Source organism: Cervus canadensis, chromosome 21 (genome assembly GCF_019320065.1).
Source record: "Cervus canadensis isolate Bull #8, Minnesota chromosome 21, ASM1932006v1, whole genome shotgun sequence".
In the NCBI taxonomy this organism is placed as follows: domain Eukaryota; kingdom Metazoa; phylum Chordata; class Mammalia; order Artiodactyla; family Cervidae; genus Cervus; species Cervus canadensis.
The window spans coordinates 38,210,839-38,236,993 of NC_057406.1; the positions used below are offsets into that span (position 1 = coordinate 38,210,839).

Genomic DNA, 26,155 nt, shown 5'->3' on the forward strand with positions numbered 1-26,155 from the left:
TCTATAGAGGGACAGTCAAAGCAGTCGTAGTGGGAGCCCCAAGGGAACCCTACCTTAATGTTAAGGAATTTGCTTGATGAATTCAGCAGGTAATCATCCACCTAAAAAGAAAAGCAACTGAGATTCTGTATCTGGGAGTTTGTAAATTGTTGGATCCAATCCCTGGGTCAAGAATTTCCCTTGGAGGAGGGTATGGCAACCCACTCCAGTATTCTTGCCTGGAGAATCCTGTGGACAGGAGAGCTTGGTGGGCTACAATCCATAGGATCCCAAAGAGTCGGACGTGACTCAATGATTTAGCAGGACAGTTAATCTTACAATGTACTACAATGGTAACAGCCTCACATATACACAAGGGGTGATGCATGACGAGCTCTTTTTAATTCTCACAACAACTCAAGGAGGGTGTTCTCGTCCCAGCTTTACAGATGAGGAAATGGAAGTTAGAGGAATAATTTTAAGTAGTCTCAGAGGAAGAGACAGAGGAAAGATCTGGAGAAACCTGAACTGGACTTACTGCCACCTGGAGAAGAGTGAAGAGAGTGGAGGGAGCAAAGTAGAGTGTCAGGGTGTCGATGCTGGGTGACTTAGGGCATGTCCCTTTCTACTCTGGTCTCACTTGAATAATGCTTTGTGTGTCTGAGGAGTCATCATTATCAAGATTACCAAAGGCAATTCCTGCCATCAGAAGCATGTTAGCCTCTTTTAAAGGAGAAATTCTCTCTCAGTGTGTTTATCTCCATTCTTATTAGTAAAGCAAATGAGTGATGCTTAGGCAATGTAGAGTTTATCCACATTTTCAGAGATCTTACTTAGAGTTCATAACTCACTATCAGTTTCTTCTTGAGTAAGGTGAAAAGGGGGACACTATGTTTGTGGGAAAATATTTGTATAAGGGGCTTATTAAATAAAGATGGGAAAAGAAGGGAAACCAAACACTGCTGGCAGAAACACTGAAGCCTTTAAAATATATCAGAGTTGGAAGGAGACCTGGATGAAGAGCAAAGTTCAGTAAGTAGAGAAGAAAAACACAGGAGGAACAAGCCCAGTAAAAATCTTTATGTATTTTGTTTGTAAGAAATTAAATTGTAATATTCATGGGAAATGGTTATTCATTTGGTGATAGGACTCTTAAGAATAATCTTTATGGCAGACAGTGCTAGAATCCTTCTGGACTCTTTCCTTCCCCAAGTGTGTTTGTGTGTAATCACTTATGCATTTACAACCGTATGTATGGTTTTGCTTTGAGGTAAGGTGTGTCTCTGTGTATGTTTAAATCAATTGTACATACTTTCTTTTTCACTTGTATTCCATGAAAATCCAAGTCTGCTAGTACTATCTTTTTCACCCCCATTACAAACAATGGGACAACAAGTATCAGTGCGCATGCATCTTTATAAAATGTGCCTTTAGGTCTGTAGAGGATGCTGAGGGATAGGCTTGCTAAATTGGAGGGTACATTCAACATGGATATTATAACTGCTACCAGGTTGCCTTAAAGGAAGCCTCTGTCAATTTATACATTATCACAACAGCATGTGAAAGTAGAAATCTTCTTTCTCACTCTCATTTATACTTTGCAAAAATCAATATTTTGAACTGTTAAGCTAATGACAAGAAATAGCATCTCTGTCACTTTGATTTGCATTTTCCTTGATTGATGGAGGGACTGGGCTTTCATTTGTTTATTGGACATTCATGTTTTCTCTGTTATGAGTTGCCTGCTTCTATTTATCACCTATTTTTTAACTTTGTTTTTATTGAAATATAATTTATTTACAATGTTCAGATGTACAGCAGTGATTCATATATATATATATATGCATATATATATATATATTCAGGCCCTTATTGCTTATTTCATATATAGTAATGTGTATCTGTTAATATCAGATTCTAAGTTTATCCCTCCCCCGCTTTCCCCTTTGGGAACCATAAGTTTGTTTTCTATGTGATCCTGTTTCTGTTTTGCAATAGATTCATGCATATCATTCTTTTTAGATTCTACATATAAGTTATATCATATATTTGTCTTTCTCTGTCTTAATTACTTCACTTAGTATGATAATCTCTATGTCCATTCATGTTGCTACAACAGCATTATTTCATTCTTTTTATGGCTAATAATATTTCTATTTTGCTATTGGATTGTACTTATTAATTTATGGAAGCTGTGTGTATATGTATATATGTGTAAATATATAGTTTTTAAAGGAGGAATTCTCTCTCAGTGTGTTTATTTAGGGGCTTCTCTTGTGGTTCAGTGGTAAAGAATCCACCTGCCAATGCAGGAGATGCGGGTTCAGTCCCTGAGTCAGGAAGTCTCCTGGGGAAGGGAATGGCAACCCACTCCAGTATTCTTGCCTGGGAAATCCCATGGACAGAGAAGCCTAGCAGGCTACAGCCCACCAGGTCATAAGAGTCGGACATGATGTAGCAACTAATCAACAACAATATTTCTATTTTTCTGTTGGGTTGTACTTATTATAGAAGTGGTGTGTGTATGTATATATGTGTAAATATATAATTAATGTGTTTTCTTGAAGTCAGTTTCTTATCCTGTGGCTCTGATTATGAAGCTTTCTTTAATACAAGGGAAACTACATATAATGCAGGTCTTAAGAGCATGGAGTTTGGTCAGACTTATAGACTTAAATCCTGGCCTTCACCAATTTATCCACATGAGCCCTAAATTACTTTACCTTTCTAAATACTAACTTATTAAAAAGAGATTGTAATCATACCTATTTTACAGGATTTTACATTAGAGTGCATAGAATATAGTAATCACTATTATTACAAAAAAAATTTTATATGATAAAATGAATCATCTTTCCTTTATAGCTTTTGCATTGTATGCATTAATAAGATCTTCACCACATGAGAATAATAAGTGTATTCTTTCTTTCCAAAAAAATACTATTTTGCTGATACAGTCCTGTACATACAATGATACACCATTGTATACATTGTATAATTACTTGTACAATGATTATTTTTTAAAAGTAAATCTATTGAAATCATATCAATTACTTCAGAGTTGTAAAATGAATAAAGATTGTCAATTTGTTTGCACTGCTGTAACAGAATATCATAGACTACATGGTTTATAAACAATAGAAATTTATTTCTCATAGAACTGGAGACTAGAAAGCCTAAAATCAAGGTGCTGGTGGATCCAGCATCTGCTGAGGGCCTACTTCCTGGTTTCTGACAGCCATGTTCTCTGTGTCCTCACAATCTGGCAGGGCCAAGGGAGCTTTCTGGGGTCCCTTTTATAAGGGCTTTCCACATCTGCCAAAGTCTCCTTCTCCAATACTACAACATTAGGAGGAATAGGTTTCAACATGTGAATTGTGGGGGAATATAAATATTCAGTCTATAGCCAAGATGTTAGATAACAATAGCAAATGGAACCCTATTATGATGCTTGAATTAGGGAATAATGATTCTATAGCCTTGCTTAAGAATTTCCTATAATACAATGAGAGAAGTACCTCATGAGTCATTAGGGATATGGACATGAGGATTTGACCAGAAATAAGACCGAATTCCCAAAATAGTATCACAAGTCATTATGGGGTCAACTATAGTAGTCACTGTTACCAAGATTAGCCTAACTGATTAAGATAAAAATTAAATGATCTTTAGGCCAGATATGATTTGTAGCCAGAAAATCTAGGTTTGAGCATTAATTATGTGACCCTGTACCTATTAATCCTTCTGCAAAATGAAGATAAACAATATAGACCCTGACTACCTCATGGAATCATACTGTATAAATTAAGAAAGCATGTTTTTTAAAAATATAAATTGTTATGAAATTGGGAAGTTCAAACAGCAGGTCCTCACCACGGGGTTAAAATATATGGTCCATTTTAAGTAATGAGATCTAGGGGGTCCCATTTGCAAAAGCAGAGACTTTTTGAAGTCCATCAAAACTGGGTTGGAATTTTGGCTTTGACACATGATATTATCATGGCTACTCAATCTTTTCTAAGCCTACCTCACCTGTTCATAAAAACAGAAACCTACCTAACAGGGATGTTACAGTTAATAGTGGAGTCAATATTTTTGTAAACATTATCAGCACTGTGCCTGAGTAGATTATTAACAAATAAAATATTTTCCCCTTAAATCTGCATTAAGAGCTGTTTTTGGTTCACCAGATGCTAATATAGTCTCCGCTTCTGCCCAGAGTTATACACAACTCTCATTGATTTGAGACCTCAAATCAATCAATTAAAAAAAAAAATTCCAAGAACATGCATTAAAGAAGAGAAATAGGTTTTCTTCATGTCTACATCAGAATTCCCAGAACGAAGAGTATGTCACTGGGGGTGGATATCTTGCTTGGCTTTTAAAATACTTGGAACTCTTGAGAAAGAGATGGTAGGAAAGAGACAGAGAAGTAGCTAGTGGTATTAAAGTGCCTGCTAGAACAAGCTCCTTTAGGTTCAGCCGCATCCCTTCTTTCAAAAGAGGGTTAACGTGGAAGAGAAAAAAGAATAAAAATTTTAATGAGGAACTGAGGGAAAAATGAGAAGAAATAACTTTTATATTTTTCAGACCTAATTTGTCATATACCCCTATGCGGTAACAGGAAAGCCACCATCTGTGGTGTGTTGGGGTCCTTTAATGGACAGGAACCTGGTGATCCGGAGTCTACGATAAGAAAGTGAAAGAGAGAAAGAAGCTAATATTCCCTGGTTTGTGCAAAGAACCAATAAAACCCTAGAACAGGGCTTGCACCGCTCAGGAAGGCACAGGGCGCCCCCTTGAGGAGGTCTGGAAAGCCCGGGCATGAGAGTGAGCTCGGCGGCTTTCCACGCTCCAGAGAATTGCCGGAGGGAGGGAGAGAGAGAGAGAGAAAGACACAGGGACCCAAGCCTCTGGTGGAGCAAGGGTGTTTTAATGATCTTTCTGTGAGTATACATAGGCTGTTGCCCAAGGAATTTCTTTCGACAGTGATAAAGATCAGAAAACCAAAGGTCCAGCAACCGTTACCAAGGGAACAAGGGATTAACAATGGTCATACAGTCAGGAGACAATCCATATCTCAAGAAAGAGGATTGAGACTAAGCAGTTTTGTTGTAAGGAGAATGTGTGCTGAAGGAGATTCACGCATGTGTTTCATCCTATGACCTCAGTTCTGGCAGCGGCGCACCGTTCCACTCGTTCCCGTTGCCAGTTCTGATGAGGAGCAGAGGGTTTATGAGAAACAGCACGCAAGAGTCCTGTTAAACGTCCCCTGGCGGTGGTGCACTGATCCTCGCCCCATGTGATCTTTGCCTCAGGATGACGAAGCTCATGAACCGGCTTTTAAGAACACTTTCCATGTTGGAGTATTTCATCAACCGGAGCTGGGAGTGGAGCACACACAACACTGAGATGCTAATGTCTGAGCTGAGTCCCGAAGACCAGAGAGTGAGTACAGCCCTGAGCATCGGTGGGAAAGCCTTCCCCACGCGAAATTTAGAACGATCTGACTTGGAGAGCTGATCAATAAAGGCAGTTTTAGTTATATACACAGAATTATTTTTCTTTTTGGGCTAAGAAAATCAGTGAATGCTATCAACACAATGGCAGGACACCAGTTTAACCTAGGGAAGAGATCTAGTTTCTTAGCCTTTGGTCAGCTTCTCCCTGCTATTCTGCAGTCAGGTCTCATAAGCTTTGTTTCACTCCTTTGTTCACCTTTGGTAGCTGTTCTCTTTTCAACAAATCCTCAGTGTCTCTGTCTTTCCCTCCCAAACATATGCCTTCAGTGAAAAATAATAATTTTATGGCTCAACGAGTCTCTCATCCACTGTTCTTGTCAAATCAAAATCATTCTGCATCACCAAAGCTACAGCTCCTTTCTTCCTACCTTTTAAAATCTAACCTTTCACCTCTGCATTCTAGCCCACCTAAGATCTCCTACCATCAGCATTCCCCTCTCTGTAGGACTGTCATTCTTCCTCCCTATAATGATTTCTCTTTGACCATTCAGACATTTATTTCTCAAGACGGGCCTATACTTTACTTGTTTAGTGTAAGTACTACTTGGGCTTCCTGGTGGCTCAGATGGTAAAGTGTCTGCCTGCAACTCGGAAGCCCTGGGTTCAATCCCTGGGTTGGGAAGATCCCCTGGAAAAGGAAATGGCAACCCACTCCAGTACTCTTGCCTGGAAAATCCTATGGATGGAGGAGCCTGGTAGGCTACAGTCCATGGGGTCGCAAAGAGTCAGACATGACTGAGTGACTTCACTTTACTTTTTACTTTCTAAGTACAATTTATTTCTCTGTATTAGCTTCTAACCAGTCACAAATGGTTGTCCTAAAATCCACAAATATAGAAAACTGTATTTTGTACATGTTCCTAGCTTTGTTTTTCCTCCGTTTGTTCCTTGAGCACTTCCTTGGTTTTCAATTAAGCTTTAAAGTTTTCAATCTCTTGACTGACATTTTTCACTAAATTTTCTTAAAAAAAAAAAAAAAAAGATAAATTTCTTGATTTATCTTGTACTTGACAGCATGTAGAAGAAACCAAGTCATGTTGAGAAGTAAATGTTAGATAGAGACCCTCACCTGCCAGCTCCTATCTACCAGCCTCATAGTGCATGATTCAAATGCAAGTCCTAAAATTACTTCCCACCAGGAAACCTAAGGCTTGCTTGTGGTCAGACACAATAATTGTTATATTAAATGTACTAGTTGAGATTTTGTTGTTGTTTAGTTGCCAAGTCATGGCTGACCCCTTGAGACCTGATGGACTATAGCCTGCCAGGCTCCTCTGTCCATGGGATTCTCCAGGCAAGAATATTGGAGTGGCTTGCCATTTCCTTCTCTAGAGGATCTTCCCAACCCAGGGACTGAATCCATGTCTTCTGCATTGGCAGATGGATTCATTACCACTGAGCCACCAGGAAAGCCCAGTTGAGATTTAGAGGAATATTTTAACTGAAATCATTGCTAAGTACCTCTAAATTGAAAAGTGAAAGTTGCTCAGTTGTGTCCGACTCTTTGCGTCTCCATGGACTATACAGTCCATGGAATTCTCCAGCCCAGAATATTAGTGTGGGTAGCCTTTCCCTTCTCCAGGGGATCTTCCCAACCCAGGGTTCGAACACGGGTCTTCCACATTGCAGGCAGATATTTTACCAGCTGAACCACAAGGGAAGCCCCCAAATACTGGAATGGGTAGCCTATTCCTTCTCTAGTGGATCTTCCTGACCCAGGAATCAAACTGGGGTCTCCTACATTGTAGAAAGATTCTTTACCAACTGAGCTACAGGGGAAGCTCAAGTAACTCTAAGATGGACATGAAATAGAACCTTTATCCCAGAAATGTTTACATAGCTTGTATAGACAAAATTCTTCAAAGCACCTATTTTTAAAACACGTGGATCAAACCAGATTATTTTTAAAAACCCATCATGCTATTATAAATTACTTTTAAAATTAGCTTCAAATATCATGTGACTTATCTTTATTTCATTTTCTTCATGGAATTTACCCATCTAAATAATGCAAAAGATAATAAGCTTATAGTTTCAATTTTGACACTTTACAAATATTTTAACCTAAAATAAAAATTTTGTATAAAGAAAAGAAAGCTGCAGTGGATTTCACATATACATATGCTTGCAAAATATTTTAGCAATGGTAATAGTCCTGAATACTTGCATAATTGCCAAACTCTGGTGTGGCTCAGAATTCAGTTTCATTTGCCATATAGAATAAGGATTCCAAACTAGGGCTTCATTGAAATCTAAATCTAGAAGTATGAAATGGCATAAAAATAAAATTCTCTGCATATATAGATGAATAAGCAGCATTTGGTGGTACTGTGGAAAGTAAAAATATCCAAACAAAGTGATACAGAATTACTTTTAGAAAGTAGTTTTTTGATAAGTCTGTGAAGCTCTCTGGAACTCATTAGTCTTGTCTGCTTTCCTTGTTAATACTCCAATTTACTGCACAAAGATTGGAGGTAACTTGCAGTAAATACATGTAGTAAAAGAACAAAGCAGAAATAAAATATAAGCCAGGGAAAATATGTACTAAAATATGAACTAAAGAGCAAGAATGAAAAAAACTGACATTCATGTTTAGTCTGTAAGATCCTACTGTGTGTGCTGTTGCATCAGTTGTGTCCAACTCTTTGCGACCCTATGGACCATAGCCCGCCAGGCTCCTCTGTACATGGGATTCTCCAGGCAAGAATACTGGAGTGAGTTGCTGTGTCCTCCTCCAAGGGATATTCCCAAGGATTGAACCTGTATCTCTTCTTTCCTCCTGCATTGGCAGGTAGGTTCTTTACCACTAGCACCACCTAGAAAGCCCTACAAGATTCTACTAAGTCACTACATTTGAGTAGGAAATTTGTTCTTAAGATTTTTGGTGGCAACGTGAAAAGGCATTCTGTAAGAGGAGGAAGTACACTAGTGTTCTACGTGTTCTACTCTAAATGGTTCTGAAGGGCTCCATCTAGTGGCATGCCAAGAGACAGCGGATAAACATATCTAAAGCAAATTAGAATATAAATTCAGCTTAGTTAGTCCTTAGGAATTGCTTCTCAAAGTTTACCTTAATCAGGAAAATGAAGTAGTGATATTTCAGGAAAGGGTGCTAGGCCAAGGGGACAACAACAAAATTTAATAATGGAAAGAAAAACATATGTAATTTGTCTTGGTTCCCAATGTATTATTCTCTCTTAAAAAATAATTCTCCTTTACTTGAAATTAAATTAGGTTTCACCAGACTAATACCAGTTCCTTAAAATTTCTAAGACTTCCTAAAAGCCAAATATTTGTGCTTGATCAACGTTTAGATCTGATAGAGTGCCTGATGAACTATGGACAGAGGTTCATGACATTGTACAGGAGACAAGGATCAAGACCATCAAGAAAAAGAAAAGCAAACTGGCTGTCTGAGGAGGCCTTACAAATAGCTGTGAAAAGAAGAGAAGCAAAAAGCAAAGGAGAAAAGGAAAGATATACCCATTTGAATGCAGAGTTCCAAAGAATAGCAAAGAGAGGTAAGAAAGACTTCCTCAGCGATCAATGCAAAGAAATAGAGGAAAACAACAGAATGAGAAAGACTAGAGATCTCTTCAAGAAAATTAGAGATACCAAAGGGAACATTTCATGAAAAGATGGGCTCAATAAAGGACAGAAATGGAATGGACCTAACCGAAGCAGAAGATATTAAGAAGAGGTGGCAAGAATACACAGAAGAACTATAGAAAAGATCTTCAAGACCCAGATAATCACAATGGTGTGATCACTCACCTAGAACCAGACATCCTGGAATGTGAAGTCAAGTGGCCCTTAGGAAGCATCACTATGAACAAAGCTAGTGGAGGTGATGGAACTCCAGTTGAACTATTTAAAATCCTAAAAGATGATGCTGTGAAAGTGCTGCACTCAATATGCCAAATATGCAAATTTGGAAAACTCAGCAGTGATCACAGGACTGGAAAAGGTCAGTTTTCATTCCAATCCCAAAGAAAGGCAATGCCAAAGAATGCTCAAACTACCGCACAATTGCTCTCATCGCACACGCTAGCAAAGTAATGCTCAAAATTCTCCAAGCCAGCCTTCAGCAATACATGAACCATGAACTTCCAGATGTTCAAGCTGGTTTTAGAAAAGTCAGAGGAACCAGAGATCAAATTGCCAACATTTGCTGGATCATCAAAAAAGCAAGGCAGCTCCAGAAAAACATCTATTTCTGCTTTATTGACTATGCCAAAGCCTTTGACTGTGTGGATCACAATAAACTGTGGAAAATTCTTCAAAAGATGGGAATACCAGACCACCTGACCTGCCTCTTGAGAAACCTGTATGCAGGTCAGGAAGCAACAGTTAGAACTGGACAACAGACTGGTTCCAAATAGGAAAACGAGTACGTCAAGGCTCTATACTGTCACCCTGCTTATTTAACTTTATGCAGAGTACATGATGAGAAACGCTGGGCTGGATGAAGCACAAGCTGGAATCTAGATTGCCAGGAGAAATATCAATAACCTCAGATATGCAGATGACACCACCCTTATGGCAGAAAGTGAAGAAGAACTAAAGAGCCTCTTGATGAAAGTGAAAGAGGAGAGTGAAAAAGTTGGCTTAAAGCTCAACATTCAGAAAACTAAGATCATGGCATCTGGTCCCATCACTTCATGGCAAATAGATGGGAAACAGTGGAAACAGTGGCTGACTTTATTTTTTGGGGCTCCAAAATCACTGCAGATGGTGATTGCAGTCATGAAATTAAAAGATGCTTACTCCTTGGAAGGAAAGTTGTGACCTACCTAGACAGCATATTAAAAAGCAGAGACATTACTTTGTCAGCAAAGGTCCATCTAGTCAAGGCTATGGTTTTTTCAGTAGTCATGTGTGGTTGTGAGAGTTGGACTACAAAGAAAGCTGAGTGCTGAAGAATTGCTGCTTTTGAGCTGTGGTGTTGGAGAAGACTCTTGAGAGTCCCTTGGACTGCAAGGAGATCCAACCAGTCCATCCTAAAGGAGATCAGTCCTGGGTGTTCACTGGAAGGACTGATGTTGAAGCTGAAAGTCCAATATTTTGGCCACCTGATGTGAAGAGCTGACTCTTTTGAAAAGACCCTGATGTTGGGAAAGATTGAAGGCAGGAGGAGAAGGGGACGACAAAGGATGAGATGGTTAGATGGCATCACCAACTCAATGGACATGAGTGTGGGTAAACTCCCGGAGTTGGTGATGGACAGGGAGGCCGGGAGTGCTGTGGTTCATGTGATCACAAAGAGTCCGACACAACTGAGCAACTGAACTGAACTGAATGTTTAAATATTTCTATGTGCATGGTAATCCATATTATCACTGCCTTTAAAATAACAGCTCAAATAATCTCATTTGGAGGGGTATCACATAAATCTTTCAAACCGAATGTCACTCATTTATATAAAAGAAACTTCATCAAATGTGCAAAGTGATCATCCAGCAATTCTGACAATCCATAATCTCTTCTTGCCTTTCAGGTATTCAACTTTGATATACGTCAGTTGAACTGGTTAGAATACATTGAAAATTATGTTTTAGGAGTTAAGAAGTACTTATTGAAAGAGGATATGGCTGGGATCCCAGAAGCAAAGCAACACTTAAAAAGGTAAGTATAACAGTTAACATTTATTGAGTACTTAGCATGTGTAGCTCATTTTATACCAGGCATGAAATTTAAGCAGAACAGTTAATATTTTTCCAGCCTTTATACTATATATCCTATCATACACTGTTTATTTAGACTTCACCACACTTCTATGAGGCAGGTAGTATTTTTGTTATCCCATTTCCATCAAGGGACTATTTAGGTTCAAAGGAGGGAAGTGGGCAAGTCGCACATGGTAAGCGGAGGAGCCAGATTTGTATCTGTTTGTTTCTTCTACCATATCCTGTCATAATGTGATATAAAGAATGCCCAACAGGCAGGAAACCTGATGATGCTATTTAACATGGGCGAATCAATTAACTGTTCTTCAGTAGCATTGACTGCCTGAAATTTTTTTCAATAATTAATCCCTAAGGAACATAGAATTATAGCAGTCTTGCATAATTCTGGTAGAAGCAAAGGGTTTTTAATGCAGAGATGATCAGGATGGGAAAAGTTGATTGCAAACAGACAGGGACCTTGAAAAGCAAGGTGAGACTTTAGAATTTACCCTCTAGTGAACAAGAATCAGTGATTTGTGATATACAGTACCATGATTAAAGTGTATTTAAGAAAGCTTATATTAGCCATGTTTATAAGACAGGTTAAAGCAGAAAGGTATGAGAAAGGGAAACTAGTCAGGGGAATATTGTAGAAATATGATTACTCAGAAGGAAAGTGGTAGAAATGAAAGATATCAAAATCAAAAGGCTATCAGATAGTGCCACATGCCTGAGGACGCTTAATTATTTGCTGGTCATAGCCAGGAAAAGATACATTTATTTTTAGGTAATATAGTTGGGTATTTGGTACTCTGTTGACTTTGGTTATATACGTCTGTTTTCAGGCTCCGAAATATTCACTACCTCTTTAATACTGCTCTCTTCCTCATCATCTGGCGTCTTCTCATTGCAAGATCTCAGGTGGCTCGGAATGTGTGGTTCTTCATCGTGAGCTTCTGTTACAAATTCCTCTCCTACTTTAGGGCATCTAGCACACTCAAGGTCTAAGAACATTTGGCAATCTCCCTTTGTCTGGAACCTCTCAGATACCTCTAAAACAGCAACTGTGGTTCTCAAGATTAGGTGACAAATATGCCCGTTATTACCTGTCAAATGTGCTGTCATGTATTCATCCTTATTTCTTAACTATACATTTTCATTTCATTTCAGTGAGAGAAGAAAAGTCATATCCTAGCCAATTATCATACAAATTTTCGGGAAAAATTGTTTCCAGATTGTTTCTTAACACTATTCTGTGCTCTTGAATATAAAACACCAAAGGACACCCATCTTCCCTTATTTAGCTTTGTTCTCCTTGAGAGGACTAATGTCAACTCAGTAAACATGGGAGGACACATGGCAGAAGCTGAGATATGCTAAAGAAAGGCAGTTGTCACTGGAACCATTTAGTATAGTGTACTTAGTATAAAGGCTGAAAATCAAGATAAGTAGACAAAGGTCTCAACATTGTCATAAATGCTGTAAGAGAAACAATTCTCCATGGAGGTTTCTGCTTTCTTTTTGTGCTATACTATGGAGTCCTGGTTGAGGGCTGGGGGAATTAGAAAAGTGGGTTCACATCTAACATTTTCCTTAACTATACCCACATCTGAAACCTGAAGAGAACCAAGAGGTGTAAATAATGTGTATAGAGTGAGGGCTCAAGCATATTTTCATTATGGCTGATTATTATGCTTTTAAGTAAAAATTGGTTCTTGTAATTTGAATTTGACAACTATTATTTCTAAATCTTTTGAATCATCAATTTTCCTGATTACCTCCTCTTAAGAGTTTTCTTCTTGTTCATTAAAGTGGCCAAATCCCTGATATTTAAGCTTATATGGCCCAGGCCTTCGATTAGTGACTAATGTTAGAGGAAGGCCTAGGCTAAAATCACGTAAAAACCCATTTTCCTGATCTTTGCACTGAGAAGAGCAAAATTGTAAATAAAAATTTAAATGCTAGTCATATTTTCTGTGGGGAAGTTCACTCTTTCACCAGGACTTGCTAGTATCTTGATCACTCCAGTTGCAGAATGTTACCTGTACAATGTTCAGCAGAAGAGGACAGACTTCATTAAGTGACTCAAAGTTCAGAGAACAGGTGTTGTTTTAAAAATATTTTATGAATAATGCAAATGAATTAGTAAAAATCTGTTCTCAAAATCCTATATTAATAATATAACTGTTATCCCAACTTTCATCATATTTGAGAAATGAGTGCATTTTAGATTGCAGTCCTTCATGTTAAAAACATGGGATACAATTCAGATAACAGTACCTGGGGCCTAAGTAACTAAAAATAATCATAACTACTAGAAAACTATATGAGCATAAAACATTCAATGGTAGTTATACATATGCTCACTTCCTGGGATAATTGGTTAATACTCAGAAAGGCACTTCCAGGTGGTAGAAGTGTACTAGAACTGTGAGAGCAACTTCTAGCCCAGTATTATTGGAAATTTTTCTGAACCCCATAAAGTGCACTTGGGGTCAGCGCAGGGAGGCTCTTCTGGGCAATGTCTTTCTCAATCTCATCTAAGTTATGCCAACTACTTTCCAGGGCAGAAAACCCAGCTCTGAAAGAAAGCACCTGGTTATCTTCAGTTTGAGAATTCTGTGTAATATGTTTGAGTTAAGATAAAAACTATAGATGATAAAAATGAAATCAAGATATAACTCAATGAAATTGGATAAAACATAATAGTTCTAAGAATTTACTATCTTTTGGTTATTATGTTTCACCAATTCAATAAATTCCACTGATCATTCAGTTTTGACTTGATTAAATGAAAATTTGAATTAAAGACTGATTTCCTCTCTTCTAGTGTTGTATCTTTAACTGTTGACTACTGCAGTAGATCTTCTCCCTCATTTTAGGAAAATAAAAAGAAACTACCAGATGAATATGAATTAACACATACCCATAATGCTTTGTTTTTTCAGACACCTTTAATAGGGTACAGAGCGGGATGAGCACAGCCCTTACGGGTAGCCACTGCTGTGCCTCATTACTCTGCACCCTGTTACTAGGCAACAGGTCTTGCTCAGCCATTGGTCAGTGCCTCAGTGGGCCCCACCCATAAGCAGCAGTCTGTCAGTGAGCAACCATTAGTTGTCCTGCACAGTTATTGGTCAGTGCCACAGTTGGCACGCCCCACAAGTAACTGTCAAGGAGGGACCTTTAGGGAAGTGATTCAGCCAAGGGTCAGTGGTGTGGTGGTCATCAGGTGGAAAGGCACATTCAGGCCTTCTCCTGGAGGCCCTCCTGCTCATCCGGCCTTGGGCCAGCGAGTGAACTGGAAGACCCAGGGAACAGACTGGGAACTGTGTCCTGCAGGGCTCCAGAGCCCTCACTAAGGCCCTCCACTAGCCTTGGCCCAGACCTTGAGGAGCAGTGACCCTCTCCCCCATCCCTGTCTCTGCTACCAAACAGCACAGCCACCTACCTTGGTTGCAGTCTGTGAGATCTGGTCTCCCCTTACTTTTTGGGCAGCCTGAGGAGACCGAAGGCAAGGTGGGTTGGGTGCATGGCAGAGATGACAGCTTGGCAGGGTTTGGGGACCGGGCCCTGAAGGAGCTGCCAACTGAGATCTGCCTCCTCTTAGCCAGGACCAGGACCTTGGAGGATGCAAATTGTGCCTTGGACCTTGCCCTTTCTTGACAGGACAGAGAATAACTTTGGTTCGGTAGAGATTTACAAGAATATTGTTCCCTGATCATGACCTGACCTCAAGAACAAAGGATCTGATGCCAAGAAGTTTGCAACAACTAACCACGCCTCTCTCTCACCTTTTGCTTTTAAAGGGGCTTGTTGAAAGCTTTCACTACATGGGTTTCTTAAGGCATGAGCCACCCATCTCCTTGTATGAATCTGTAATAAACCTTTCTCTGTTCCAAACTCTAATGTTTTAGAATTGACAGACCTTACTGTTTGTCAGGCACATGGACTTGCAATTTGGTAACACATGCTGAAGAATGTTCTACCTGTGGTATTAGAGAAATGACACAAAGTTCTCTTGGGATGATTAAGCTGTAAAAGTAGGTATCCGCATGAAAGAAAACCCCTAGCTACTTTATATCAAGACCAACTAACAATAATTTGAGTGCCTAATATATACAATCCAGTAAGAACTTTCTATTTTTGATGGAGAAGGGGACAGTAAGTACAAAGAAAAGGTTACTTTTAAAATGCTTTGGTAATCCCTATATTCTGCACCCACAAGATATTACAGTAACAAACATTACAGAATTGAAAACAGTCAACACATGAGGCAATTAATTCTAGAAAAAGTTGAGGCAGATGGGCACACAAATCAGAAAAACATTTCTCACAATTTTATACTAACCTAACATCTCCAGCTAGTATAAAATTTAACTCATTTAAATTTTTAGTTCATTTAAATAACTGATTTAGAATCTCAAGGTAAAACTGACTTGAGAAGGAACTAACAGTCAAGTAGTGTGTTATCTCACAGTGAGCATTAACAATTAAATTAGGTCAGCCTAAAGTTTCTTGGATTGTAAAGAGATCAAACCAGTCAATCCTAAAGGAAAACAGTTCTGAATATTCATTGGAAGGACTGATGCTAAAGCTTAAGTTCCAATACTTTGGCTACCTGATGCGAAGAACTGACTCCTTAGAAAAGACTCTGATGCTGGGAAAGATTGAATACACAAAAAGGGGACGACAGAGGATGAGATGGTTGGATGACCTCACTGACTCAATGGATACGAGTCTGAGCAAGTTCCAGGAGTTGGTGATGGGCAGGGAAGCCTGGTGTGCTGCAGTCCATGGGGTTGCAAAGAGTCGGACATGACTGAGTGAATAAACTGAACGTTTCTAAAAATATTAATGTTTCAAAGTTCACAAGAATCACATGCCAATTTCCACATAACTTTTCCCCTGTACATTTTCTCTGCAAATCTAAAAAATTATGTTTGGGAACCATATACATATATGAAAAAATGCTATCTAGATTACCTTTTAAAAATAAAACAAATTGCTAGAATTGCCGATTTTAAGATATAACTGACTTAAGAGAGAGAAATGCCCTGTGAGGTGCAGATACAATTATGACAATGAATACTTAACTGAAATTGAGTGTTAACAGCTAGAAAGAGCTCTCTGATATAAATTGGATTAATATTTTAGGTGTATCCCTCCTTTATTTGAAATATCAGTTTCAAGCTGGAATTGTAAACGGGTTGGAAAGATGTGGAGTGGGGTCAATTTCATCAATTCTAGAAAAATATCTTAAATCAAAGGTGAGTACAATACAAGAAATCACCCAATTAATTTGTATAGTTGCTTGAAAGCAGAAGAGAATTTACAAAATATTTACTACATAATTATATGCCATGTTGTTGAAGGTCTGCTTTAGTATGTAGTATGTATCTTACATCAGTGTATACCTTTTGCCACACCGCCTCATTCTGGGCTTTACGTTAAAATTATTACACAAATGGCATAAATGAATTTGGAAGAATTGTTAATGTCTTTTGATAAATACAACTTGCAGTCACTGAAATAAAACCATTAAATGTTTTGCTGATTATAATCTGTTTACAGGTGTATAAATTGGAGTCAACTCTATTCCTCACTCACTCGTAACAGGAAAAATATAGAATAAATGCCATATGATACAGCAATTTAGCTCCACTGAGGCAAAAGGAAAGATATTGAATGATGATGATTGCTGTAGGTTTCCTAGGAGGAAAAAGCAGCTTAGATATGAGGAACTAAGGCTTATTTGGGGGTACATGATCGTAAAATGACAAAAAAATTATTGTACAATTTATTTTATTGAGTCCAGATCTTTAGGATTGAGACGCTGAATGAGTCTTTTCTGTTTCTGTTAAAACAATTTTAAAAACTACAAGAAAAAAAAATCCAAGGCATTTTGTTTCCTACTCTTAAAATAATGCTGATTTAGCCACTAAAATATCCCAAAAGGGGTGGGAGGAATTACCATAAATAAATAGTACCTGGATATTACTCCAGGCTTCATACCATAAGGCAGTGAACAAGTAGTGATCTACTTGGATAGTGCTGACAGAGGGTGACTCATGTTGGCGTAAAGGTCTGCTAGACCTCCAAGCAGACAGGGAAGAGCTTAAGTACTAGGTTAAAGGCCTGATGAGATTTTAAAGATCCTAAAGCTCAGGTTAAGTAATTTAAAATATATACACATCTCAAACTTAAGTTTAAAGGTTTTAAATTGTGAAACAAAGGAGCTGCATGTAAATTTAATTTTTGGTACCTGAATTACTAACCTAAGACACAAAAAGACAATGCACAACATCTGTCTTTATACCATTAAAAAAATTAGATCTTAGTCATTCCTTTATGAATCCCAAAGCTTGTATTAAAGATTATAAACTTTGTCATTAGTAAAGTTTTATTACAAAAATTCAGTGCTTTATATCAAAATGTATATGAGAAAAGCATAATATTAATCATCTAAGTCAAGAATTAGAAATGTGTAATTCTGAGTTAAGCTTTTCCCAAGAGGTAGTCTGAAGTGTACAAATACTGCAGCAGAGAATTATTCATCTTTTTCATTTAAACATTTCATCTCTTTTTATAGGCTAATGTATGCAAACACAGATGAAAAAGAAACCTCATTTCACATAATTCCAGATCTCAATATTAAAATGTTTAGGATGGAATATATACACATAGATACTATGAATGCCCTAATAAAGTAAAAAAAACTGAGTAATAAACTTGGGTATCCTACTGGAGGCATCCCCAGGTACATGCCAATAGACAGATAGGCCAGTACAGTGTTCTCTGCCATGGAAAAGAAACACTTGGTGAGGTCAAAAACTGCTACTAAATCCTAATACACAAGTGTACTTCATCACCCATCATACAAAGGGCTGGTCAGAATCTTAATACTTTGATTGCCCAAAATCTGACCCTGACTACTCCAGGAGTTTCAGGTGAAAACCTTTCATAACTTTTAAAATGGAAATCAATGGCAAAGTAGGATTTTGCTTCAAAGAAATTCTTTTTATACTCAGTTTTAATGGGACAGATTAATACCATTACAATTTTAATATGGTATTTGGAAAACAAAACGGTAACAATTAAAAATCATATATAAGTACCAAAATAATTTTTAAAATCCTTCTTAAAGATACTCAACTGTTATAATCCTAATTGAAAGAAAATAGCTCTAAATCAATAGTTTTTCCTATTAAAATAACCCTGAAACTTAATCGAATTTTCTGACAAGCAGATTCACAGAACCAACATTCAGTCTAAAACAGCTAAAATTCTAATTAAAAATTCCTTTTCCTAGTCTACCTTCATTGGAAATAACATCTGAAGAAATCAGAAATTTCTAAATAATGAGAAGGCCATTCATTATTTGGAATTTTCTGAATTCGAAAATCTTTCAAAGCATACACTTGTCATTTATATTAGTCAGTTAACTTAATGGCTCTTAATCATATTAACTGTATATTTTAAACAATGATGCTTATTATTTGCAAAATAGCATTCTTATATAAGCTTTACTATAAAGTAGTTTTATCAGTATTTCTTCTTCTTTCCATTATCTGCCCCAACTGCTTTCAACAGGACATTTTTTTCCTTTTACCTTTTAACAGAAAGGAATTAACTTGTGATGTCCTATTCTCTAAAAACCATTTACAATCTTGTCTTTTAGTCTTGGTCTTGTTACTTACCTGGAATTTTTGTTTCCCCATTTCCCTAAAAGACTTAAACCACGAGGAATTGGTTGATGATTCTTCTACTGTTATTATTAAGCATTACAAAAGTAAAAATGATGTTGGCACACATATTTCAAATTTAGGTTTTAACAGCACCTGAGTGATATACCCTTCTTTTTTAAATCTTTTATAGTCTAGAAATGTAAAATTAATCCTTAAACAGTAAGAAATCTAGTCCAACACAATCTAATACAGAATCAATCACATTCAGGACACTCTGAATGCAGATGGTTCTTTCATAATACAGTTTTACAGTTAAAATGTTTAATATGATAAACATTTAATCATATTAATGTTTAATATGACACTGTTTAATATGATAATCTCTCAGATCTGACATTGTCTTGTCTTACTTAAATATTTGCCTCATACGTCTATTTTAAAGTTACCCTGTTGCCCACTATCACAACACATAAAAAATGCCACTTTTCCTCTTAATATTTTACAAACTGATAATTTTCATCATTAGCAGTGGATCTCCCCGTTTCCAAACTATAACAAGAATAGGGATCAGATTAGGAAACTTAGCATCTTTTTTAAACATGTGCTTTCTTCTCCCTGCATACATGCCCATACAATTTGTGAATGATACCTCTGTTACGTATTACAGCATCCGCCCCTCTAAGCATTTACCTTAGTCTTTCACGACCTTGCCTTGAACAATCAGAAATGTCAATAGCCAGAGTTTAAAGAAAAGCGATTACCATCCTAAGACCCAAAACTGGATAAATGGTTTTGTCATTATGGCTTAACAGTAATATGGCTATAACATAGGGACCCCGCCTTTTCCTTTATTAACAATGTGACCTGCCCACACTTTTTAAAATCTAGACTAGTTTTCCATATGTTTTACATATTTTATTCTGACATCATATCTTTAAAAAAACAAAGAGATGAAAACATTTGCACTTATCAATGCCATTTTCTTTAGATGTGGTTTGACTTCTTCCTTCAGGCTCTTTGTCATCAAGAAGCAAGGTCTGATTTCAATACTGCCCATCTGCTATGAAAATATCAGAAGGGGTCATGTTCAAAGCAATACTCCAGTTGGGCTTGTTCACTGATTAGATTAGCTGCATAATTTCTTCTAGAACATTTGTAACAGACACGAAACATATAGGATTTCAGTTTGGGTTTTTTTTTTCCCCCCAGGTCTGATTTCTGCTTCTCATTCATATTTTCTTTTCTTTGTATATATTGCACAATATTTTATTATTAAAAAAGGTTTTATGTCTCAGGCAAAAAGTTCTTCTCCTTTACTTGGGAGGTGTTAATGTGTATTATTCTCTAAAAGAGGTACGTGGTTGTCCGTGTGGCCATCTTCAAAGGGAACCTAGGGAGGAACAAAAAGACCAAAGTATGAGTTTTATTTCTTACACTATTTCCTCTAAACATAATGCTTTATTTTGGGCAATTTCTTTCAGGCACCAAGAGCTAATATTTAGATTTAACAATAATACTATGACTTAGGATGGACATCACTGTATCACTTACAGAATTGACAGGTTTGTAGGCTCCAAGTCTGAAACGACAGTAAATTATTTCAACTATAAATTTGCCAATTCCATGTAACATGCCTGTAACAACAAAATGTTTGTTTTTAATTAAATTATGTTTTTAATGAAATTTCTTCCTATGTTATTTACTTCCTAAATTTGTGAGTCAGAATAAAAAACTCAACTAATTACAATGGAACAGGTTAAGGAAGGAAACAGTTTGCTTTACTGACATCCACAGTTAAAAATATCAAGACAACTGGATTTTAGAATAAGTGAACTTCTTTTCAAAATCAGACGGCCACATAATTCACGACCCTGACAAAGCAATCTTTTCAAAGGTGCTTAATATATCTTACACTACCACAAATTTAAATGACTCTGTTATAAATAAAGCAGTAACTGAAACTTTCATTAAAAAGCTATTCATTCATTTAAAAAAATATAATTCCAAATATAAACTCCATGTAATACTAAACAGAAGTTAGCATAAAAAAGGAACTATTTAGGTTGGTACAAAAGTAACTGCAGTTTCAGACTGAATTTTAAATCATTATAACCAGGCTCAAACACATCTTTTTTTAATCAAAATAGGAACAATTACAACCAACACATTGTTGCCAATGAGAAATAAGTTTGCTTATGTCTGTAGCATAAAAATCTGTGCTTCGGGATTCGATGAAGTCTTGGAAAGTATCTTCTGCCTCCTGCTGGTTTTGGAAGCATTTTCCCTGTAAGAAGTGATTAAGATGCTTGGACAAGTTGTTGTAGAGAATTGGGCCCTTTTTGTTGACCAGTGTCAGCTGGAGGTGCTGTAGCTTTCGGTGCCTCTCACTGATTTGCTGAGCATACTTCTCAGATGTAATGATTTCGCCTACAGAGGATTAGATGGGCGGCAGACCACCAAACAGTGACCATGCCCCCTTTTCTGGTGCAAGTTTAGTTTTGGGAAATGCTTTGGAGCTTCTGAGTTGGTCATCTCTGGATGTCATATACAGCCCACTTTTTGTTGCACATCACAATCAGATTGAGAAATGGCTTGTTGTTGCACAGAAAAAAAAGACACTTCAAAATGAATTTTTTGATTTTCAGTCAGCTCACAGGCAGCCACTTAAATCAAGCTTTTTCACCTTTCCAAGTCGGTTCAAATGCCAAATGACCAGAGAATGGTTGACGTTGAGTTCCTCTGCAACTTCTGTAGTTCTAAGAGGATCAGCTTCAATGATGGCTCTCAATTGAAGCTGTCAACTTCCAATGGCCGGCCACTACACTCTTCATCTTCAAGGCTCTTGTCTCCTTTGCAAAACTTCTTGAAGCATCACTGCACTGTATGTTCATTAGCAGTTTCTGGGCCAAGTGCACTGTTGATGTTGCAAGTTGTCTTGGCTACTTTACAACCCATTTTGAACTCAAGAAAATCGCTTAAATTTGCTTTTTGTCTAACATCATTTCCATAGTCTAAAATATATATAAAATAAACAGCAAGTAATAAGTCACTAGCCAAAAACATAAAGCAAGAAATGCACATTAAAATGATGTATACATAAGCAATTCAGAATGTATTCTAACATCAAATGGTAAATTTCAACAATGCAAAAACCTCAGCTACTTTTGCACCAATCTAATATTTCCTTTATCCTTTCTATTTTCAGCTACTTTTGCACCAATCTAATATTTCCTTTATCCTTTCAAATTTTCACAATTACAATTCTGCAAAAGGGAATGGCTACCCATTCCAGTATTTCTGCCTGGAGATTTCCATGGACAGAGGAGCCTGGCAGGCTACAGTCCATGGGGTTTCAAAGAGTCGGACATGACTGAGTGACTAACACTTTAACTTTCACAATATAGCACTTCTTTTTCTTTCAAGTTATCTTTGAGAAAATCCCATAATCTTAAAGCAAAATGATCAGAACTCATAAAATATTATTAACTAAAATTTGGCTGCATGTATTTCATAGTGCAATGTATCATAAAATATAATTTTATATTCTGTACTGCTAAAAATACCTTAATTGAAAAAGAAAATTTATGTTCAAACTATCTACTGTTTCCAGGCATTTTCTCATCTAATCCTACAACACACTTGCAAGTTAGATATTATTATTCCCATTTTTATAGAGAGGAAATTTTAGAAAATGTAGGTGACTGACACAGGGCTACCACCGTGTAAATGACACAACCTGGGTTCAATTCTAGGCTCTCTCTAGCACATTGTGGGTGTAGTCCCTTCAGCTGTGCCTGACTCTTTGCGACCCTATGTGCTATAGCCCACCAAGCTCCTCTGTTCATGGGAGTCTCCAGGCAAGAATAACGGAGTAAGTTGCCATTTCCTCCTTGACGTGATCTTCCTGACCCAGGGAACGTATCCACATCTCTCTCGTCTCCTGCCTTGGCAGGCAGGTTCTTTACCTCTAGTGCCACCTGGGAAGCCCAACCACACTAAGTAATCTCCCTTAACTCACTGAATGCAGTGAACTTAAGTTTAACACTTAATCAATACAATCTTTGACATTTGAAATTAAATCTTAAAGAAAAAGTTCTTTAAATATCAAAACATGAAAATGTATATATTTTTTGCCCCTTTTGAGCAAAAGTATCTTGAATGAGTATGAGCAATACTTTTAGAAATTAGAAAAAAAAAAAAAAAACAGGAATGAATCTTAACCTGTTGTTGAAAAGATTCCTCCAACAATACCACAAAGTCTTACAAAAAACTGCCAGAAAGGCATATGCTCCTCGGTAACTGTCACCATAAGAGAGCTGAGATCATATTTCATAAAAATCCCAGAGACTCCATGGCTGCCCGCAGCATGGTTAATAACACGTTCCTAAAGGAAGGCAAAAGGAAGGGGAAAGAGAGGAGGAAGACACAACAGGATTCATGTCATTAGGCTATTTGCATACAGACAACAGGAAGTCCTCCAGCCCTCCTGAACAAGAACAAGACATCCAAATCTCTTCATGAATTGTGCTGCTAGATCAAGTTCTCTATCCTGTATTCTTTGTATGGCTGGCTTTTGAAGCAATCAAAAGAACTGAATCATTCTTTCCTATTTTCTCAAAAAAATCACTTTACATACAAGGTCTCTATTAACCCAAGACTTTAAAACTATATGGTACATTCTTCAATGGCCAAATCATTGAAAACCATCGCATTGCCCAAGAAATTCATTTGGGTTTTTCTGTAGCATCATAAGGAAAAACCCAAATGAACTTATTAGCCAACCCAATACATTCCTATTTTAACATACTTTTTTGTAATATTTCTTCACTAAGAATTTACAAAATAATTATACTTACTTCCTGTCATTTGAAAAAATTTAAAAACAATTTCATTTTCTGTTGTTCATTTTAAACTATATGAGATATAGTACAGGAAGAAAGAATGTATTAATTTGAAAGACTGCTGGTTCAGTTTTTAAATGAAATTTTTTTCTTGAAAGGACTGTAACTAAATTTACAAACCACAGTGTGCACACTGAGTAAGAAAATAATGTTTTGTTTCATCCTGTTTATACTTCAAAAATCAAGCTTGCAAACTTCTAATAAATTTCTACCATAGCATTCCAAGGGACTCTCAAGAGTCTTCTACAACACCACAGTTCAAAAGCAGTCAATACTAAAGGAAATCAATACTGAATATTCATTGGAAGAACTGATGATGAAGCGCCAATACTTTGGCAACCTGATGCACAGAGCTAACTCATCAAAAAAGACCCTAATGCTGTGAAAGACTGAACGCAGAACAGGACGATAGAGGACCAAATCAATGGATGTGAGTTTGAGCAGGCTCCAGGAGACAGTGAAGGACAGGGAGGCCTGGCATGCTGCAGACCACGGGGTGGCAAAGAGTCAGACACAACTGAGTAACTGAACAACAACATCCTAGCATGAAACAACTATGATACCCAGAGCTTTGTTATGACTTTCGTGTCAAGCCTTACCTGTTTCTACTACACTGTAACTAAACTACAAGCTTCAGGAAGACAAATAATGAGGAAAATTATAGCAACTCACGTGGGCACTACAAAATCTCTTTGCCTGTTAGCACAACAGAACTACTGTTGTAAGCGTATTCCTTACAAGCTTCCTTACAAGCCATTGACCAACTTTCCAATTTAAAATTACTTCATCTTAAGAGTTCTGATAAGTTAAATATAATGCCAAAATAATAAATACACTGTCACCATCTATATGAGTGGATGTTGTTTCAGGGATCACGGTGTCTACGTAACAAAAGACTCATAATGGTTCACTTTTGGTTCAGGACCAATGAAGGTCAGTGCTGACCTTATCATCTATCCATTCTGCCAACTTCAGTTACTTTTTCTGACAGTGAAACACAACTCTTGTAGTTACCCTATTAGTACAAACACACCCCACAAAGGCCAAATGCTCTGAGATTCTATTTGTTTTTCTTTTTGATTTACTTTTATTATTAAAAAAAAATCCTGGAGATAATTTCATATCAGTAAACAGGTATATTCTCTCTCTCTTTTTAAGGTTGCATGCTACCCCATGTGTGGATGCCATGTGGGTTGTTTCCAGTCTCTGCAATTACAAATAACACAACTAATAGCCTCATATACATATCACTTCTATTTTCTTGTATCTTTGGATTCAATTTATAGAAGTAGGATTGCTGTGTCAAAGGGTAAACACATACATCATTTTCCAGATATTGTCTAACTCCCTTCCAAGCTATTATGCCACTTTACACTTTCTTAGCAATGTATATCACTCATTTTCCCCAAAGCCTTGTCACTGTGTAGAATGCCTGACCTTCCAGTGCTGCCAACCTTAGTAAGAAATGGTATCTCCCCAGCCATACAGAAAAGCAAGCACAATATATACTTATAAACACTTTAGCTAGTTTCTATGTGTACACACACACAGTTTTATATATACACACACTTGATTTTTCTCTTCTGAACCATTTGAAAAGTTATAAACACATGACACTACATCCATAAAAACTTCAGTACTTAGATTCCTAAGAATAAAGAAAATTCTACAGTTATTGAGAGCATAATCAACACAAGTCATAAGATTATCAAAGGAAAATCTCATATGCAGGAAAGCCAATTTTTAAAGCACTTAAATTTTGGAATTTTTCTGGATACTAGTATTTGAATATTTATCATATTTGAACACAATAAGTAAATATAACATAAAAAATAAACAAAAGAAGAAAAAAGAGAAGGAAAGAAAGAAAATATGGTCCCAGAGTAGATGAGAAATCTGTTAAACTGTCCAATTCTAAAACTCTGCTCCTCACTGTCAATATTTATAGAGCCACTCTACCCTAAGGTTACAGAATGTTTTTCCTCTCAATTATTAATAGATGAATACAAAGCCCTAACTTAAGAAGGAAAACCCTCTAAACCTGCTATGTAAGTCACAATAACCATGCATGCCCCAGGGTAGGTGCATTAATTAAAAAATAATGGTGAAATTAGAAAATCTGTTGGCAGATAAAAACCTGCTTATACCAATACATAGGAAAACATTAAAAATTAAGATATTAAAAGTAAAATAACTAATATCATCATAGTTTAACAGTTTTTTATTAATTGACAGAAAACATTCTAGATTTTTTAAATCTACTTCTTTTCTTCTTCTAAAACATATATTTAGTACCCATTTCTGATATTTTATTTGCTTAAAATAAAAGGTCAATCAATGCATTCCAAATATTAAGTGAGGGAGGACATTACCTGATACTTCAACCTAATTTTGTAGCA

General features: G+C 36.9%; 2 protein-coding genes across 5 annotated transcripts in view; one reads left to right on the top strand and one right to left on the bottom strand.

The window, feature by feature from the left end:
- FAR2 (fatty acyl-CoA reductase 2) overlaps window positions 1-13,991 on the top strand; it is a 177,246-nt gene extending 163,255 nt beyond the window's left edge. For all 4 annotated transcript variants that reach the window (XM_043440822.1, XM_043440821.1, XM_043440824.1 and 1 more), the window contains 3 exons: window positions 5,298-5,427; window positions 10,999-11,126; window positions 12,013-13,991. In XM_043440822.1, the coding sequence (XP_043296757.1) occupies window positions 5,298-5,427; window positions 10,999-11,126; window positions 12,013-12,175 (421 nt within the window). In that variant the 3' untranslated portion in view covers window positions 12,176-13,991. The remainder of the gene's footprint in view (window positions 1-5,297; window positions 5,428-10,998; window positions 11,127-12,012) is intronic.
- A 5,168-nt stretch (window positions 13,992-19,159) lies between these two features.
- ERGIC2 (ERGIC and golgi 2) overlaps window positions 19,160-26,155 on the bottom strand; it is a 40,405-nt gene continuing 33,409 nt past the window's right edge. The window contains exons 12-14 of the mRNA XM_043440532.1: window positions 23,077-23,239; window positions 20,407-20,489; window positions 19,160-20,245 (exon numbers count right to left, since the gene is read on the bottom strand). Coding sequence (XP_043296467.1) covers window positions 20,183-20,245; window positions 20,407-20,489; window positions 23,077-23,239 — 309 coding nt within the window. The 3' untranslated portion in view covers window positions 19,160-20,182. The remainder of the gene's footprint in view (window positions 20,246-20,406; window positions 20,490-23,076; window positions 23,240-26,155) is intronic.